Below are 15,338 nucleotides of genomic sequence, written 5' to 3' on the forward strand. Positions count from 1 at the left end.
GCCTCAGCCTTCCAAAATGTTGGGATTACAGGTGTGAGCCACTGTGCCTGCCACCCTGGATTTCTTGGTGGCCACAGCTGAGAGACTAGTATATTGAGTTAGCTAATTTTTGGCATCAAAGGAATGAAACAAAGGAATGAAAAAGGTGTAGGACTAGAGACCTTTTAATGATCCAGCAGTTGCTGCCCCTAACTTTCCTCAACCCCGGGGCAGCATTATGTTTCATTTAATTGGATGTCATGACACCTCTTCTTGCAGCTATGCTGGGGCTCATGTATGTGTACTGGACTCAGCTCAACATGTTCCAGACCTTGAAGTACCTGGCCATCTTGGGCAGTGTGACGTTTCTGGCTGGCAATCGGATGCTGGCCCAGCAGGCAGTCAAGAGGTAAGGCTGGACATGGGCCAGGGATCTAGAGTAGGGTTAGAAATACTCAGCTCTGCCAGCCTAGCTCTTTGAAGGGTAGGTGGCAAAATGATTTGTGTTCTTAGGGGCAAGTCTGGCACCTTAACCTAGCCCAATACAGAAGCCATAAGCACTTTGAAGTCAAAAAAGGGGCCTTAGTGGTCAGCTTTGAATGTATTACAACCATAGTAATTTATGCCCCAATACAATAGAATGAGGGAGGAAAATTATTGCTTTATGAAGATGAAAGTGCATTCATAGATGTGGCAGAAGATTAATTTGTTAGCTATGTAAAAATTCTCTGCTGCCACAGAGAATCCTGCCCTGCCCTTCCCACCCTCAACATGTCCCAGAGCGTTGCTCCTCTGTAACCCTCACAGCTCCAGGAGCTTGTCCCGGAAGCACGAGGTCTGTGTTATTTCCCACAGAAGCTGAGGCAGGTTTTGCAGAGGCTCCCAGCAAGGAGTATCTCCTCAGTAGCCTATGCCTCCCCAGGACCCAGACAACCTTAGAGTCACACGGGTGGTCAGACAGACCTTGACATGGGCAGCTTGTTGGCAGCTTGACTTGCTAGACAGAATTGGAGGCAAATTTAAACGTCACAAAGGTGTTTCTCATTGATTTGACTTTATTAGAACCTGAGTGATTTCAGCCACGCAAAGGCCAATAAGAAAAGAACAGAATTGCTTTCACCTCTGGAAATCGTTTTCAGATGTGCCACTTTCTTGTATCCAGGACGTTTGTTGGAAGAATGTAACTCAATAGTGTACCCTCAACGTGGCTGCCAGTTAGGGTGCTGGGATCAGAGAGAGGCTTTTTCAGGGAGACCATCAGTGGGTGGGAGAAGATGTCTCATCTCCGCCCGAGTCTCCATTGTGAACTTTCTGAGCATTTCACCATGGAGACTCGGCACAGATGTGTTCCTTGGCTTTCCTGTAGGAATCCAGGGCCCACCAGAGCTTCCCTTAGCACCAGCAATGGCAGCTGGTTCATTTTTTCCACCTTCCAGTAGCCTTTTCCTGATGGCTCTGCATTGTACCTGAGAAAGAGCCAGGACTCAGTTGTTTTTGCAAAGCAGAACGCTGTTCCCTTGTAGCACCTGCCTGGGCCCCCAGAGAGCCAAAAGACTGTGCTCTGCTAAGTTCTCTCTTTTCTGGAAGTCGCCCACTCAAGAAGAATGAAATCTGCCAGGCATGGTGGCTTATGCCTGCAATTCCAGCACTTTGGGAGGCTAAGGCCGGAGGATCGCTTGACCTCAGGAGTTTGAGACCAGCCTGGGCAACATAGTGAGACCTCGTCTCTAAAAAAAATTATGAAAATAAAAAATAAGAACAAAATCAAGGTGAGAATTGAGTAGAAACCATTTGGTTTACATCCTGCTTAGCAGGAGTTCCTAATCTGGAATCCTAAAGTTGTATGCATTTTCTGGGGAGAGAGACTATGGTTTTTATCAGAATCCCAGAAGGATCAGTAACTCCTCCCTCTCCCCTACTCATGTATTCCATTCAGAAGCTTAAAGCCCACCTTTCCTTGTGAGTCCTAGAATGAACTCTACCCTGGAAAAATCGGTGACCCTAATGGAAGCTCTGGTTGGGTGTTTGTCATTTCTTTCCTCAGCTGATTTCTCCCCTCGCTGTCCTTTCTTGATTCTCAAACCCTCTTTCCTTTGGCAGGATCGCTGCAGAGCAGAGCAGTAGATTGGCAAAATATAGGACACTACGGTAAAGATGAAGGGTGGACTCATCCCAGAAGCAGGGTCCCGTCCCCGTCTTGCCCGCCTCATGCATGTCAGTTCTCTCTCTAGTTTTCAGCCCACTTGCTCCTCCCACCCCTCCCTACGCCACAGCTGAACTCTGAGGCTGCTTTTCAAGTTGCTAGATGAGGTTGTGACTGGACCAGGGCAAAAGCTTCCTGAATTAGCCCAGATGATGGGATAACTCTGCAGTGAGCAGCTTTGGCCTGGCTTTGACTGTATAAGACTTCATTCTCAGCCGGGCGCGGTGGCTCAAGCCTGTAATCCCAGCACTTTGGGAGGCCGAGACGGGCGGATCACGAGGTCAGGAGATCGAGACCATCCTGGCTAACACGGTGAAACCCCGTCTCTACTAACAATACAAAAAACTAGCCGGGCGACGAGGCGGGCGCCTGTAGTCCCAGCTCTCGGGAGGCTGAGACAGGAGAATGGCGTGAACCTGGGAGGCGGAGCTTGCAGTGAGCTGAGATCCGGCCACTGCACTCCAGCCTGGGTGGCAGAGCAAGACTCCGTCTCAAAAAAAAAAAAAAAAGACTTCATTCTCCCTCATATCCCATGGGGTACTTATTTATTTATAGACAAGCCTCTCTCTCTGTTTCCAGGACAGCTGAGATGAGGATAAGACAAATCCAAAATTCATTAAATGACGGTCCCGTGGCAAATCCTGGCACACCTTGTCACTGTTTCTAGACTTTTCTATAACACCAATCTCTAGTTGGGCTAAAGAGTGTGGTTTGGGGAGACTGTAAATTATGAAGGACTGCTGGCCACAGATCAAAGCTAGCATCAGAATCCAGGTTCCTAGCACTCAGGGTATGTTAAAAGGGCTGCTCTCCATGTGACTAAAATGTGAAGTGAAATCCCACTCATTCTTCTTCTGCATCTCAGTCCGAGGATGGGAGGGAAGTGGAGGGAAGGAAAGCGAGTGTCTGATGCTTCATTGATCTGCTCCTCTAGACCAGGGACTGGCAAAAGTTTTCTGTAAAGAGCCAGATAGTATTTTAGGCTTAACTGGCCATATGGTCTCTTGGCACCAACTACTCAGCTCTGTCACTGTCATGTGAAAGCAGCCATAGACTGTATAAACAAATGGGCGTGGCTGTGTTCCAACAAAACTTTATTCATCAAGACAGGTGGTGGGCTGGATTTGGCCTGCGTGGCACAGTTTGCTGACCCCTGCCCTAGACCAACAAAGGGAGGGAGGTATTTGAATTTTCAAGTCATGTTCTCTTTTATCCTTTGCCTTGGAAATGGCTTTCTCTGCCAAAGTCACAAAACCATCTAATTTCTAATCCTCTGAAAATAGGAGAGATCAACAAAAGCATAGGATTTGGAGCCTTTCCACGGATGTGTGAGCATAAGCTGGGTCACCTATCCTCAACACAGAAGGGAACTGCATTTGTTTTGTTTGTTTTGTTTGTTTTTGTTTGTTTTTTCCAGGTTTTAATGGAGTTATAATTTATCTGCAGAAAAATGTACCCTTTGTAGTGTACAATTCTGTGAATCCTGAAAAACCTATGTAGTCATGTAACCACCACCTCAATCAAGATATAGATATTGCCACACTCCAAAGAGTTCCCCAGTGCCCCTTTTAGAGTCACAACCTTCTCCTACCCCCACATTCTGTGGCTATGCCCATTTGATTTTATCCTAAATTACGGTCCCTCTGTCTGAGATTTGCTTTCAGAAATTGTCCTTTCTGCTAAATGTTGAGTTATTTAATTCTTTAACTCAATTTTCTTTTCTTGATTAAAAAGAACTTTTTTTTTTATAGAGATGGTGTCTCATTGTGTTGCCCAAGCTGGTCTCAAGCTCCTGGGCTCAAGCAATCCTCCTGCTTTGGCCCTTAAAAGTGCTGGGATTATAGGCATGAGCCACCTTACTCGGCCTCTTGATTTTTAAAGTCAGTTCCTACCTTGCTATCCCCGAATCATTGCTTGAGGAAGAGGAAAGTCACCTGATCATTTGGACATTTGGTACTTCCTGGTATTTGAAAGGAAACCCCCTGGTAGCAAAGTGTTCTCGATCTGAGGGCAGACATTGATTTGAGCAGACATAATGTGGGACATAAGTTCTAGCCACAGTCGGTGGTTGTGGGCCACTACCCTGCAGCTGTTCTTATTTCATACTCGTGCTATCCTTTCTGCATGAACGTTTCTGAATGCACATATTTTAGTGTACCTAGGAACCTCTGAATGTTGGCAAGGAATTAGGGGTGCACACCCCAGCCCTCAAGATTAATTCCATGCCTGTGCATGTCTTTTGGAACTGCTTTATTAATGGGTTTGGAGCCTGCCATTCTGCAAGACTGGGTCATTATCACCTTAGTCCTCACCCCTGGGAAGAGCTGCCACTGAAGGATGGATGCTGTGTGTGTCGGCAACCCTGCCTCTGCTTGCTGGAGCCTGCCAGGATCAGTTACTCACTGCCACCATCTCCTCAGCTGCACAGTCTGTCTAGATTGTCATTTTCATTCATTGTGTTTCCCCATCCCTCCTTAGAGTCTAGGGAAAGGCAGCAGAAGGGAAAAAGAGAATACAGGAGATAAGTTTTTATCGCCTTTAACACTTTCTGTGAGCTGAGTCCCGTTTTTGAGAATCTTTCTGTGTTAGGTTAGATGCTGAGTGTGACTTGGCAAGAACATGGCCACACGGCAGGAATGTGCAGGTTTCTGTAATGAATGGTCGGGATGTCATCTAAGCTACAGAAGGGCCACGTGTTGGTTGGCAGAGCTGGAGTCTGGGAGATTGATGAGCATTCTTTAAACTTTCCTCTCTGTTCATCTAATTGAAATTTACACTGTGTTTTGGCGTTGCACTGTGAGAGGTGTGCCTGGAATTACCTCATCTTATGTTGTCACATACCACTTTCTTAGTTATTATTGAGTTTGTTTTGTTGTTTGTATTTAAGTTGTCATCAGCTTAATTATGAGCTAGCCGTCTCATGTTCTTTTGTAAAATGAGATGGGGCATACATAAATAGACTTGGTAGATAAATGATGATTCCCTTATAAATGGGATCTTAGAGCAGGAGAGTGCCTTGGTGTCTCTGTTGTCACCAGTTAGGAACTGTAACTGTGAACTGAAACCCTCAGTAATTCTGTGTTTGTCTCCATTTTCTTTCAGAACAGCACATTAGTTCCAGAAGAAGGATGGAAATTCTGAAAACTGAATGTCAAGAAAAGGAGTCAAGAACTATTCACAGTATGAAAAGAAAAATGCAAAAAAAAAAAAAAACTTTATTTAAAAAAGAAAAAAGTCCAGATTGTAGTTATACTTTTGCTTGTTGTTTTTCAGTTTCCCGAACACAGAGCAGATACCTGGTGAGCTCAGATAGTCTCTTTCTCTGGCACTGTGCAAGATGCTGTGAATATTCCTAAGTTACCCATATGTTGCATTTGAAAAGTTGAAATGTGTAATTGTTTTGGAATAAAGAGGATAATAATAGGAACAAAGGCCTGATTGAGAGCTTATTCTCGTACTTTTGGGTGGTGGGGTCCTTGGGTATATGACATGAGGACTTAGTTGGAAATGCTGTTGATGCCAGCATATTTCTCCAGGCCTTTATACATTGGTCCTTCTTGCCCCTTGCTCCTAACAGAACTGAGAACTGCCTGGAAAGGCCAGCTTCCCTTCTTCTTCTCCAGCAGTGAGCACCAGCTGTCTGCATAGGAGTCCTGTTGGTATCCGAACGTGCCATTTGGACTTCTAGGGGTCCAAGGGGATGGGTTTTTATCCCCTTTAACATTTTCTGTGAGCTGAGTCCCATTTTTGAGAATCTTTCTGTGTTAGGTTAGATACTGAGTGTGACTTGGCAAGAACACAGCTACACAACAGGAATGTGCAGGTGGACCGCAGTTAGGATCTCTGCGCAGTTAGGACCTCTGCGCAGCTAGGACCTCTGCTCAAGGCTCTTGTCTTGGGACTGGGCGCAGTGGCTCATGCCTGTAATCCCAGCACTTTAGGAGGCCGAGGCAGGCGGATCACTTGAGGTCAGGAGTTTTGAGACCAGCCTGGCCAACATGGTGAAACCCTGTCTCTACTAAAAATACCAAAATTAGCTGAGCATTGTGGTGCACACCTGTAATCCCAGCTACTTGGGAGGCTGAGGCAGGAGAATAGCTTGAACCTGGGAGGCGGAGGTTGCAGTCAGCTGAGATCGTGCCATTGCACTCCAGCCTGACTCCGTCTCAAAAAAAAAAAAAAAAAAAGACTGTTGCATGGGGATTTGTTGCAACATCAATTTCCAAGGGACACAAATTCAAACCATCGCACTGACCACTTGAGTGACTTTAGGCTAGAAGGCCACACCCATCTCAAGAATGCCCCCTTTGAAAAGTTGTGCCCTAGGGCCACCATTACATGAAGTTACACAATAGCACAGAGAGAATTAATACTGCATAGCATGGTTAACTGCATAGACTTCGGAGCCAGGCAAACCTTGTGTTGCCACTTACTAGGGTGAGGGACCTTGGGCAAGTAGATGAACCTCCGTAAATCTCCTTTTGTGTTTCTGTAAAAGAGTGATAACTACATACCTCATAGGATTGAAGGAGTTGAAATCTGATGCGGCTTACCACTTGGCATCTTTCCTGATTGACCTACAGTTATGTGCCTTGGCCCATTGCCTCTAGTTCTAGAATGGCAAAAACCGCAATTACTCTTGCACCAACCTAATGTTAATTGAAACATGATATGTTTAGTTAACTTTTGAAATACGGTAATCCTCGTAGTATTTATTGAATTGGGGGGCTGGAAGTTGTTTTATTTGAATCAGATTGCTTCCCAACCTAGCTGGCCCTTACTACAGTGAAGAAATTGGGATTTTGACTGGGAAAAAGGGAAAGAAGATTCTCAAACTCTATGCTGGTTCTGAATGGGGTCCTACAGGTGAGAGGATGATGTGGGCAGTTATAGGGATGCCTCTAAGATGGGAAGGAGGCTTCTTCCCAGAGATTGCAAACTTGTGATCTGTAGTGTTTTTTTTTTTTTAATTGAGCACGTTACCAACATTTGAAGACAGATTTTATATACAAATCTTGGTTTTGGATTCTGGAGTCTCCTGAAAGAGAAAATGAGCTGTCCCTGGCGGGCCTGATTCCTGAGCAGTGGCAGTCAGCTGACACTGAACAGCAGCTCCTCCCTTTGGATGGAGCCTGCAAGCTCCAGCTTGTCAGCCCCGCCCCCCACAGGTGTCCATATACAGGACACTTGTGTCAGTCCACCTGGCAACTGCGCTTCTCTGATATCTGCCTGGCTCCCACAGGCATATGCCTTTGGGACTCTCTGCTTTTAGCTTCTTATCCCACTCTGAGGGGAAGGGGTGATGGTGGCTTCCTGTTGCTCTTGGGTGGCTCCTAGTGTTCCTACTTAGGTGTGCTGGGACCTCAGCCACTCAGACTGGTGAGGAAAGAGCACCGGCAGCATGTGGGATGAGAGCAGGGGCACTTCCCACCTATCACCAGACCTGTGCAGGCCTGGGAGATAGACTGGATGCCAGGCTGGTGGGCAGTGGTGTGGAGGAGGGGTGGGTGGAGCAGGGCTGGGTGGACAGTAGTGTGGAGCAGGGCTGGGTGGACAGTGGTGTGGAGCAGGATTGGGTAGAGCAGGGCTGGGTGGACAGTGGTGTGGAGCAGGGGTGGGTGGACAGTGGTGTGGAGGAGGGGTGGGTGGAGCAGGGCTGGGTGGACAGTAGTGTGGAGCAGGGCTGGGTGGACAGTGGTGTGGAGCAGGATTGGGTAGAGCAGGGCTGGGTGGACAGTGGTGTGGAGCAGGAGTGGGTAGAGCAGGGCTGGGTGGACGGTGTGGAGCAGGGGTGGGTGGAGCAGGGCTGGGTGGACAGTGGTGTGGAGCAGGGGTGGGTGAGCGGAGGGGGGTTGGTGTGGAGCAGGGATGGGTAGTAGGGCCTGAGGGTGGAAGTATAAAGGGTGCCGGGTGTCCTGGTCGCTGGGAACAAAGGACAGCCACTGGCTGGAGGGAAGGAAGTCAGGAAACAGCTTTTTGGAGAAAGGGCTGGCACAGCTAAGGGGTTCCCGAGCTGGTTTGGGGCTGGCCTGCAGACTCAAGACGGGAGCTGGAGAACAGAGCCCAGTAAACACTGCCATGTGCCAGGCTGTGTTCTGTGTCCAGAGCTACCACAGCGAGCAAGACAGATCCAGTCCCTGCCCTTGGTCCAGGTACAGCCGACGGGCAGGCCGGCTAAGGGAGAAAGGGAACAGTGATCACACATGTGAGAAGGACCTCAGAGGAAGCAGTTCTTACCTAGATGGCTTGGGAGGGCTCAGCCGAGACCTGAAGAATGAGAAGGCGCCTATACCAAGCTGGGGAAGAGCACTCCGGCCAGAGAATCAGCCAGTGCAGAGGTTCTGGGGCAAGAGCACGGCACATTCCGACTGGAAGCAGGCCAAGCAGCCAGGGTGTCACTGGCAGGAACAGCATCCTCGCTGGGGTAGAAGCCAGAACAAACTTGGCTTTTAGGGGCTATGGGTAAAGGGATTGATTTTTCTCTTAGGACCTTTTTTTTAATAAAAAAAAAAAAAAAGAGAGCGAGAGATGGGATCTCACTATGTTGCCCAGGCTGACCTTGAACTCAAGTGATCATCTTGCCTGGGCCTCCTGAGTAGCTGGGACTACAAGCATGCACCACCGCGCCTGGCCAGCCTGAGTTTTATATTGGGGTATAGCAGAGGCAGACGCTGTCTGTCTGATCCTACCCACTGGGCGAAGCCTTTTTTTTTTTTTTTTTTGAGACAGGGTCTTGCTCTGTCACTCAGGCCAGAATGCAGTGGTGCAATCACGACTCACTGCAACCTCAACCTCCCAGGCTCAGGTGATTTCTCCACCTCAGCCTCTGGAGTAGCTGGGACTACAGGTGCGTGCCACCACACTGGGCTAATTTTTGTATTTTTAGTAGAGATGGCCCAGGCTGGTCTCATACTCCTGAGCTCAGTCAACCTGCCCTACCTCCCAAGGTGCTAGGATTACAGGCAGGAGCCACCACACCTGGCCTCCAAGCCTCTTAAAGGGACTCGGCTCTCAGTGCTGGAGCAGTGCTGTAGGGGAAGAACTTGGCTGCTATAGCCAAGACGGTCTGGGAGTCCAGAGCTGACAGCAGGCCTCTCTCCTATAATTCGTGAAATCCACTGGATTCATCACTCAAGTGATTCACTGCAGTAGCGCCTGGGCCTGGCCTTCTCTGAGGAGTACAAGACACATCAGCTTTAGAGTCAGAGCTGCTTTGAGTTCCCCCATTAGCTGTGTGTCCTTTTGTACCTTCCTTTACCTCTCTGGGCCTTGGTTTTCCATCAGTAAAAATGGGGATCATACCTATGAGGGCTTTATAGGGATTAGAGGAGGCCATAGCCACAACACATACCACAGTGCCTGACACTTAGCATTGAGTCAGTGTTCGCTCTCAATAGTGCAGATATTGTCATTATTATTTCCTAGGTGGTGGTAGCAGGAGCCCAATCAACAGTTTGTAGCAGGTCTACATTCACCTGTTAGTTCAAGTCACTTGACTCCCCAACTCCCTCATTTCTTCCCCAGCATTGCCTGAGGGGCCTGGGGTCTTAAAGCAGCCTTTTCGAGAGAGTGCTGCCTTCCCTCCCCGCCCCATCAGTCCCGTCCTGCCGACCTGGAGCGACTCTCGTTGAATCTGACCTCTAGCTGAATCCAGCTGGGCCAGTGTGCCCTGCTCTGCCTTCCTCAGGGGCCTGTTGTAGAGAACAAATGAAGTAATGGATGGGAAGCCTCTTTGTGAACTTTAAGTTAATACAAACAGAAGAGATTATCATTAAAAGCGACAAGTCCCCCATTGATTAGAGCATTTCTTTAGGGAGAAAAATAGCACTCCGTCTTAAGGAGGACCCTCCCGGGAGTGGGAAGCTCCCAGCTCCTCTGCAGGGCAAGTGGAGTCTTTTGGACGCCATTCGTGCCGTGGTTAATGGTATGGAGCCCTGGAGTTGTTGCCATGGCGGTTTTTCCCCTATAATTGCATTCACCTCAAAAACCACAAGTAGCAGCAGGTCCCAGCAGTCATTATTTTATTTGAAAAACTAATTGGAAGTTGAGAGAGCCCTCAGCTTTTGTTTTGTCGGGACAGGCCAAGGAAAGAGATGAGCAGGTGGGTACGGGAGGAAGGAGGGGGTCTCGGGGCAGGCCAGGCGCGCCTCCCATTCACAGCCCCCTCCTTTGTGCCCGCCTCTCTTGGTTGAAGTGGGCCGCCTGCCGTCAAAGGCCAGCCTTTTCCTCCGAGGGGCTTTTGTCTGTCATTGTTCTGATTGTCTCCTCAGTGGAGCCGCCTCAGTGGCCCCCTGCAGACAGTTTCCCAGGCTTCACAGTTTTTTTTTTCTCGGGCGCCCAGGGAGAGCAGGTGGTCTTTACCCTGGGAGGAACCGAGTTGGTTGCATAGTTCTGGTGCTGGGAGACTGGAGACCTGGCTGCCAGGCCCTTGGAGCTTGGGTCATTCCTTCCCTGGCAACACTGTCTTAGGCTGCACAACAGAGAGGTGGGATTGTTCACCCATCAATGTTAAGAGGCTGTGATTCTTTTTGCACTTTTTTTTTTTTTTTTTGAGACAGAGTCTTGCTCAGTCACCCAGGCTGGAGTACAGTGGCGTCATCTCGGCTCACTGCAACCTCCGCCTCCTAGGTTCACGTGATTCTCCTGCCTCAGCCTCCCTAGTAGCTGGGATTACAGGTACATGCCACCACGCCCGGCTAATGTTTGTAGTTTTAGTAGAGGTGGGGTTTCACCATGTTACCTAGGCTGGTCTGGAACTCCTGACCTCAAATGATCCGCCCGCCTTGGCCTCCCAAAGTGCTGGGATCACAGACTTGAGCCACCGCGCCTGGGCTCTTTTTGCACTTTTTAAATCAAAACAGACATCCCATCATCCAGACTTTTCACAGTTGTCAGGGGTTTTTTTTAGGTTTAATTTACTCACAGCAAAATGCACAGATCCTAAGTGAACAACTGAATGAATTTTTATATGTAACAACACTGGTATAACCACCACTCAAATCAAAATATAGAACATTTCAGTCACCCCAGAAAGTTCATAGATTCTGATCAGAGGCACGCAGAGGGTAGGTGATGTGTGGGGATATTTGGCCCCGATAAAAAGGCTCATGAATAGCAAAAGTTGGGTAATCACTGATGCAGGGGCCTCGAGTCAGTGGCTCCAGTTCTCTGCTTCCCTTTATAGCAAATTTCTCAAAAAAATCATCTCTACCAGCACTGTCCAATAGAAATACAAGGCAAGCTACATAGGTGATTTTACATTTTCTGGAAACCAAGATAAAAATGTTAAAAAACAGGTGAAATTAATTTTAATATCTTTCATTTAACCCAGTATATCTAAAATATCATTTTAATATGTGATCAGTATAAAAATATTGAGGTATTTTGTATTTTTTCATATTAAATCTGAGTGATTCCTTACTTGTACCTTTAACCTGTGGGGTGCTTTGTTTTATGTTTTTTTTTTTTTAGAGACAGAGTCTCACTCTGTTGCCCAGGCTAGAGTGCAGTGGTACAGTCATAGTTCACTGCAGCCTCAAACACCTAGGCTCAACAATTCTCCCACCTCAGCCTCCCAAGTGGCTGGAACTGCAGGCGTGTGTCACCATGCCTGGCTAATTTGTTTTGAATTTGTGTTTGTAGAGGCAGAGTCTGGCTATGTTGTCCAGGCTAGTCTTGAACTCCTATCCTCAAGTGATCCTCCCCCCTGGGCCTCCCAAAAATGCTGGGATTGCAGGTATGAGCCACCACGCCCCAGTGTTTATTTTATACTTAAAGTACATCTCAGATTGTACCAGCTACATTTCAAGTGTTCATTAGCCACGTATGTCTAGGGGCCACCCTATTGCACAGCCAAGTCTATACTCACCAGCTCTGGTTCCTCTTCTCCCATTTCTCCCACTCAAACCAGACTTTGGCCTTCACTACTTCACCCGATTTCTCTTTGCCAAGGTCATCAGTGGCTTCCATGGTCACTTCTGTGGTCAGTTCTCAACCGACTTGTCCCATCAGCAGCATTTAGCAGAGCGGATCACCCCTTTCTTCTAGAAACACCCTTCATTTGACTTCTGGGATTCTTCTGTGAAGTGGTTTTCCTGTTACTTCACTGTCTGCTACTTCTCAGCCTCCTTTGCTGGTTCCTCATCTTTCCTCAAAACTTTTTTTTTTATTTTTTTGAGACAGTCTTGCTCTGTCGCCCAGACTGGAGTGCAGTGGTGCGATCACGGCTCACTGCAACCTCTGCCTCCCAGGTTCAAACGATTCTCCTGCCTCAGCCTCCTGACTGGCTGGGATTATAAGCGTGCACCACCATGCCCAGCTGATTTTTGTATTTTTAGTAGAGATAGGGTTTCACCACATTGGCCAGGCTGGTCTTGAACTTCTGGCCTCAAGTGATCGACCTGCTTTGGCCTCCCAAAGTGCTGGGATTCCAGGTGTGAGCCACTGCGCCTGGCCCTCTTCTAAACTTTAAATGTAGGGTTTCCGGGGGATCAATCCCTGGACTTTACTCTTCCCACATTCTTCCTTAGTAATCTAACTAGTCTTTTGACTTTAAAGACCGACTGTCTAAATGGTGACAACTACCAAACCAAACCAGCTGTCCAGACCTCTTCCCTGAACTCAGGGGACTCGCTCCTGAACTAGGACCTGTACAGCCATGTGCCTACTCAGCTTCCTCACTTGCATCTTTCATAGGCACCTCACACTCAACGTTTAAACCTAAACTCTTAATATTCCCCCAGCCCCCAAAGCTGCTAAGTGGCAACTCCATCCTCACACCCTCCATCCTCAGGCCAGAAATGCGGGAGTCATTCTTGACTTCTCTCCAATCCCTATACCCTGTGTATCAGCAAATGGCTTCTGCCCTAAGAATGTATCTAGAGTTTGACCATTTCTTAGAGGGATTTTCAACATAGGTCACAGCATGTCATTCTTCTGCTTAAACTCCATCATGGCTTTCATCTCACCAAGTGTAGGATCCACATCCTTACTGTGACCTTGTTAACGAACATTTATGGGAGGCTGCTGTTTCGAACTGAGCTCGTGCACTAGGCGGGCCCCAACAAACCAGACTCAACCAGAATAGAGTCACTCATGACCTGCTAAGTGCCATGTCATCAAACAGAACGTTAAATGGTCCAGTTTTCCAAAATATGAGATTCACAGCAGCCAATCAGAAGGGGTCCAGTTGGGCCAGGCACAGTGGCTCATGCCTGTAATCCCAGCACTTTGGGAAGCTGAGGCGGGTGGATCGCCTGAGGTCAGGAGTTCGAGACCAGGCTGGCCAATGTGGTGAAACCCTGTCTCTACTAAAAATACAAAAATTAGCCAGGCTTGGTGGCAGGCATCTGTAATCCCAGCTACTCAGGAGGCTGAGGTAGGAGAATCGCTTGAACCCGGGACAGGGAGGTTGCAGTGAACTTAGATCACACCACCACACTCCAGCCTGGGCGACAGAGCGAGACTCCATCTCAAAAAAAAAAAAAAGAAGAAGGGGCCCAGTCTACCTTAGCTTACATAATCAGGAAGTCCCCTCTGCTTTAACCCCAGAAGGAAGGTAACTTGGAAATGACCAGTAGTCTGCTTTTCATGTCCTGTTCTTCAGGACATGCTTCCTGCTTCTTCAGCCCCTTTTTGCCTGTAAGGCTCACTCCCACTCAGCTCGTCAGAGCCCCCCACAGGATGCTGCCCAGTTCATGAACTGCTAACAAAAGCCAATTCAATCTTTAAAACTCTATTTGGGTCAGGGGTGGTGGCTCACACCTGTAATCCCAGCTACTTGGGAAGCTGAGGCAGGAGAATCACTTGAACCCTGGTGGTGGAGGTTGCAGTAAGCCGAGATCATGCCAGAGCACTCCAGCCTGGGCGACAGAGTGAGACTCCGTCTCAAAACAAAACAAAACAAAACAAAAAAACAGAAAAAAACCCAAAAGACTCAATTTGTTACTTTTTTTGTTTTGTTTTTTAACACTTCCAAGTGTCCCCATGAGCTGGCCTCCTGCTCCTCCAGGACTTTTTTCTCTCCACTGACATCCTTGCTCTGGCCCAGGTAGCCACATTGACCCCCTTGCTAGTCCTCCTTCCACACTCCTGCCTCTAAGCCTTTGTTGAGTTTTCACTCTGCCTGGAATATTCTTTACTCTGATATTTACAAAGCCAATTCCCTCTCTTCCTCAGGTCTTTACTCAAATGTCACATCAGTGAGGCCTTCACATATACACAGTGTAGATCAAATTATACTCCCAGCACTCCCTGGCCCTTTAAAGCTTTATCCTTTGCACTTGCCAACATCTGACATATTCTATATTGACTTGTGTTTATTATTCTCTTCGCCACCACACACACTTTGGAATATAAGCTCTATAAGGTCAGGGACCTTGTTCATGACTATCTCTCCAGTGCCCAGAACAGTACCTGGCACAGAGTGGGTGTTCTATAAATGTTTGTTGAATGAAGGCCAGGCGTGGTGGCTCACGCCTGTAATCCCAACACTTTGGGAGGCCGAGGCGGGCAGATCATCTGAGGTTGGGAGTTTGAGACCAGCCTGACCAACATGCAGAAACCCTGTCTCTACTGAAAATACAAAATTAGCTGGGCGTGGTGGCACATGCCTGTAATCCCAGCTACTCGAGAGGCTGAGGGCAGGAGAATCGCCTGAACCCAGGAGACAGAGATTGCAGTGAGCCGAGATCATGCCATTGCACTCCAGCCGGGGCAACGAGAGTGAAACTCCGTCTCAAAAAAAAAAAAAAAAAAAAAGTTTGTTGAATGAATAAATGGTGTTGCTTATAGAAGAGCAAGTCACACGTGGGTGAAGGATGACTTTGATCGAAGTTAGTTGAATATGGTTAAGAGCTGGTTCTGGGTTGGACTTGCCTGGATTTGAATCCCAGCTTTCTCATTTGCCAGGTGTGACTGTGGGCAATTTGGTTACACTTTCTGTGCCTCAGTTCTTTGTCTGTGAAAGGAGGAGGATGCCAATACCCTCCATCAGCCTGTGTAAGGAGCATATGAGGTTCTATGCATGAAGCTGCCTGGTTTGCACTCTGCGTGCTTGGTAAATGTTAGCTTTAAACAAAATTATACCTTGTAATACCACTTTGGGAAATGTAACTATATAAAACACAGAAAAAATTAGGCTGAAGAGAAAAGAACA

The 15,338-nt window shown here is 47.8% G+C and overlaps 1 protein-coding gene across 4 annotated transcripts in view; it reads left to right on the plus strand.

Moving 5' to 3' along the window:
* The window catches only part of RPN2 (ribophorin II), a 64,365-nt gene extending 58,756 nt beyond the window's left edge, over positions 1–5,609 (plus strand). For 3 of the 4 annotated variants that reach the window (XM_033186366.1, XM_033186369.1, XM_033186368.1), the window contains 3 exons: positions 259–388; positions 2,080–2,127; positions 5,285–5,609. In XM_033186366.1, the coding sequence (XP_033042257.1) occupies positions 259–388; positions 2,080–2,127; positions 5,285–5,297 (191 nt within the window). In that variant the 3' untranslated portion in view covers positions 5,298–5,609. The remainder of the gene's footprint in view (positions 1–258; positions 389–2,079; positions 2,128–5,284) is intronic. The other variant, XM_033186367.1, reaches the window with a different exon arrangement.
* Positions 5,610–15,338: the final 9,729 nt, after the last annotated feature.

This window comes from Trachypithecus francoisi, unplaced genomic scaffold (genome assembly GCF_009764315.1).
Source record: "Trachypithecus francoisi isolate TF-2019V2 unplaced genomic scaffold, Tfra_2.0 Lachesis_group21, whole genome shotgun sequence".
NCBI classification, from domain to species: Eukaryota; Metazoa; Chordata; class Mammalia; order Primates; family Cercopithecidae; genus Trachypithecus; species Trachypithecus francoisi.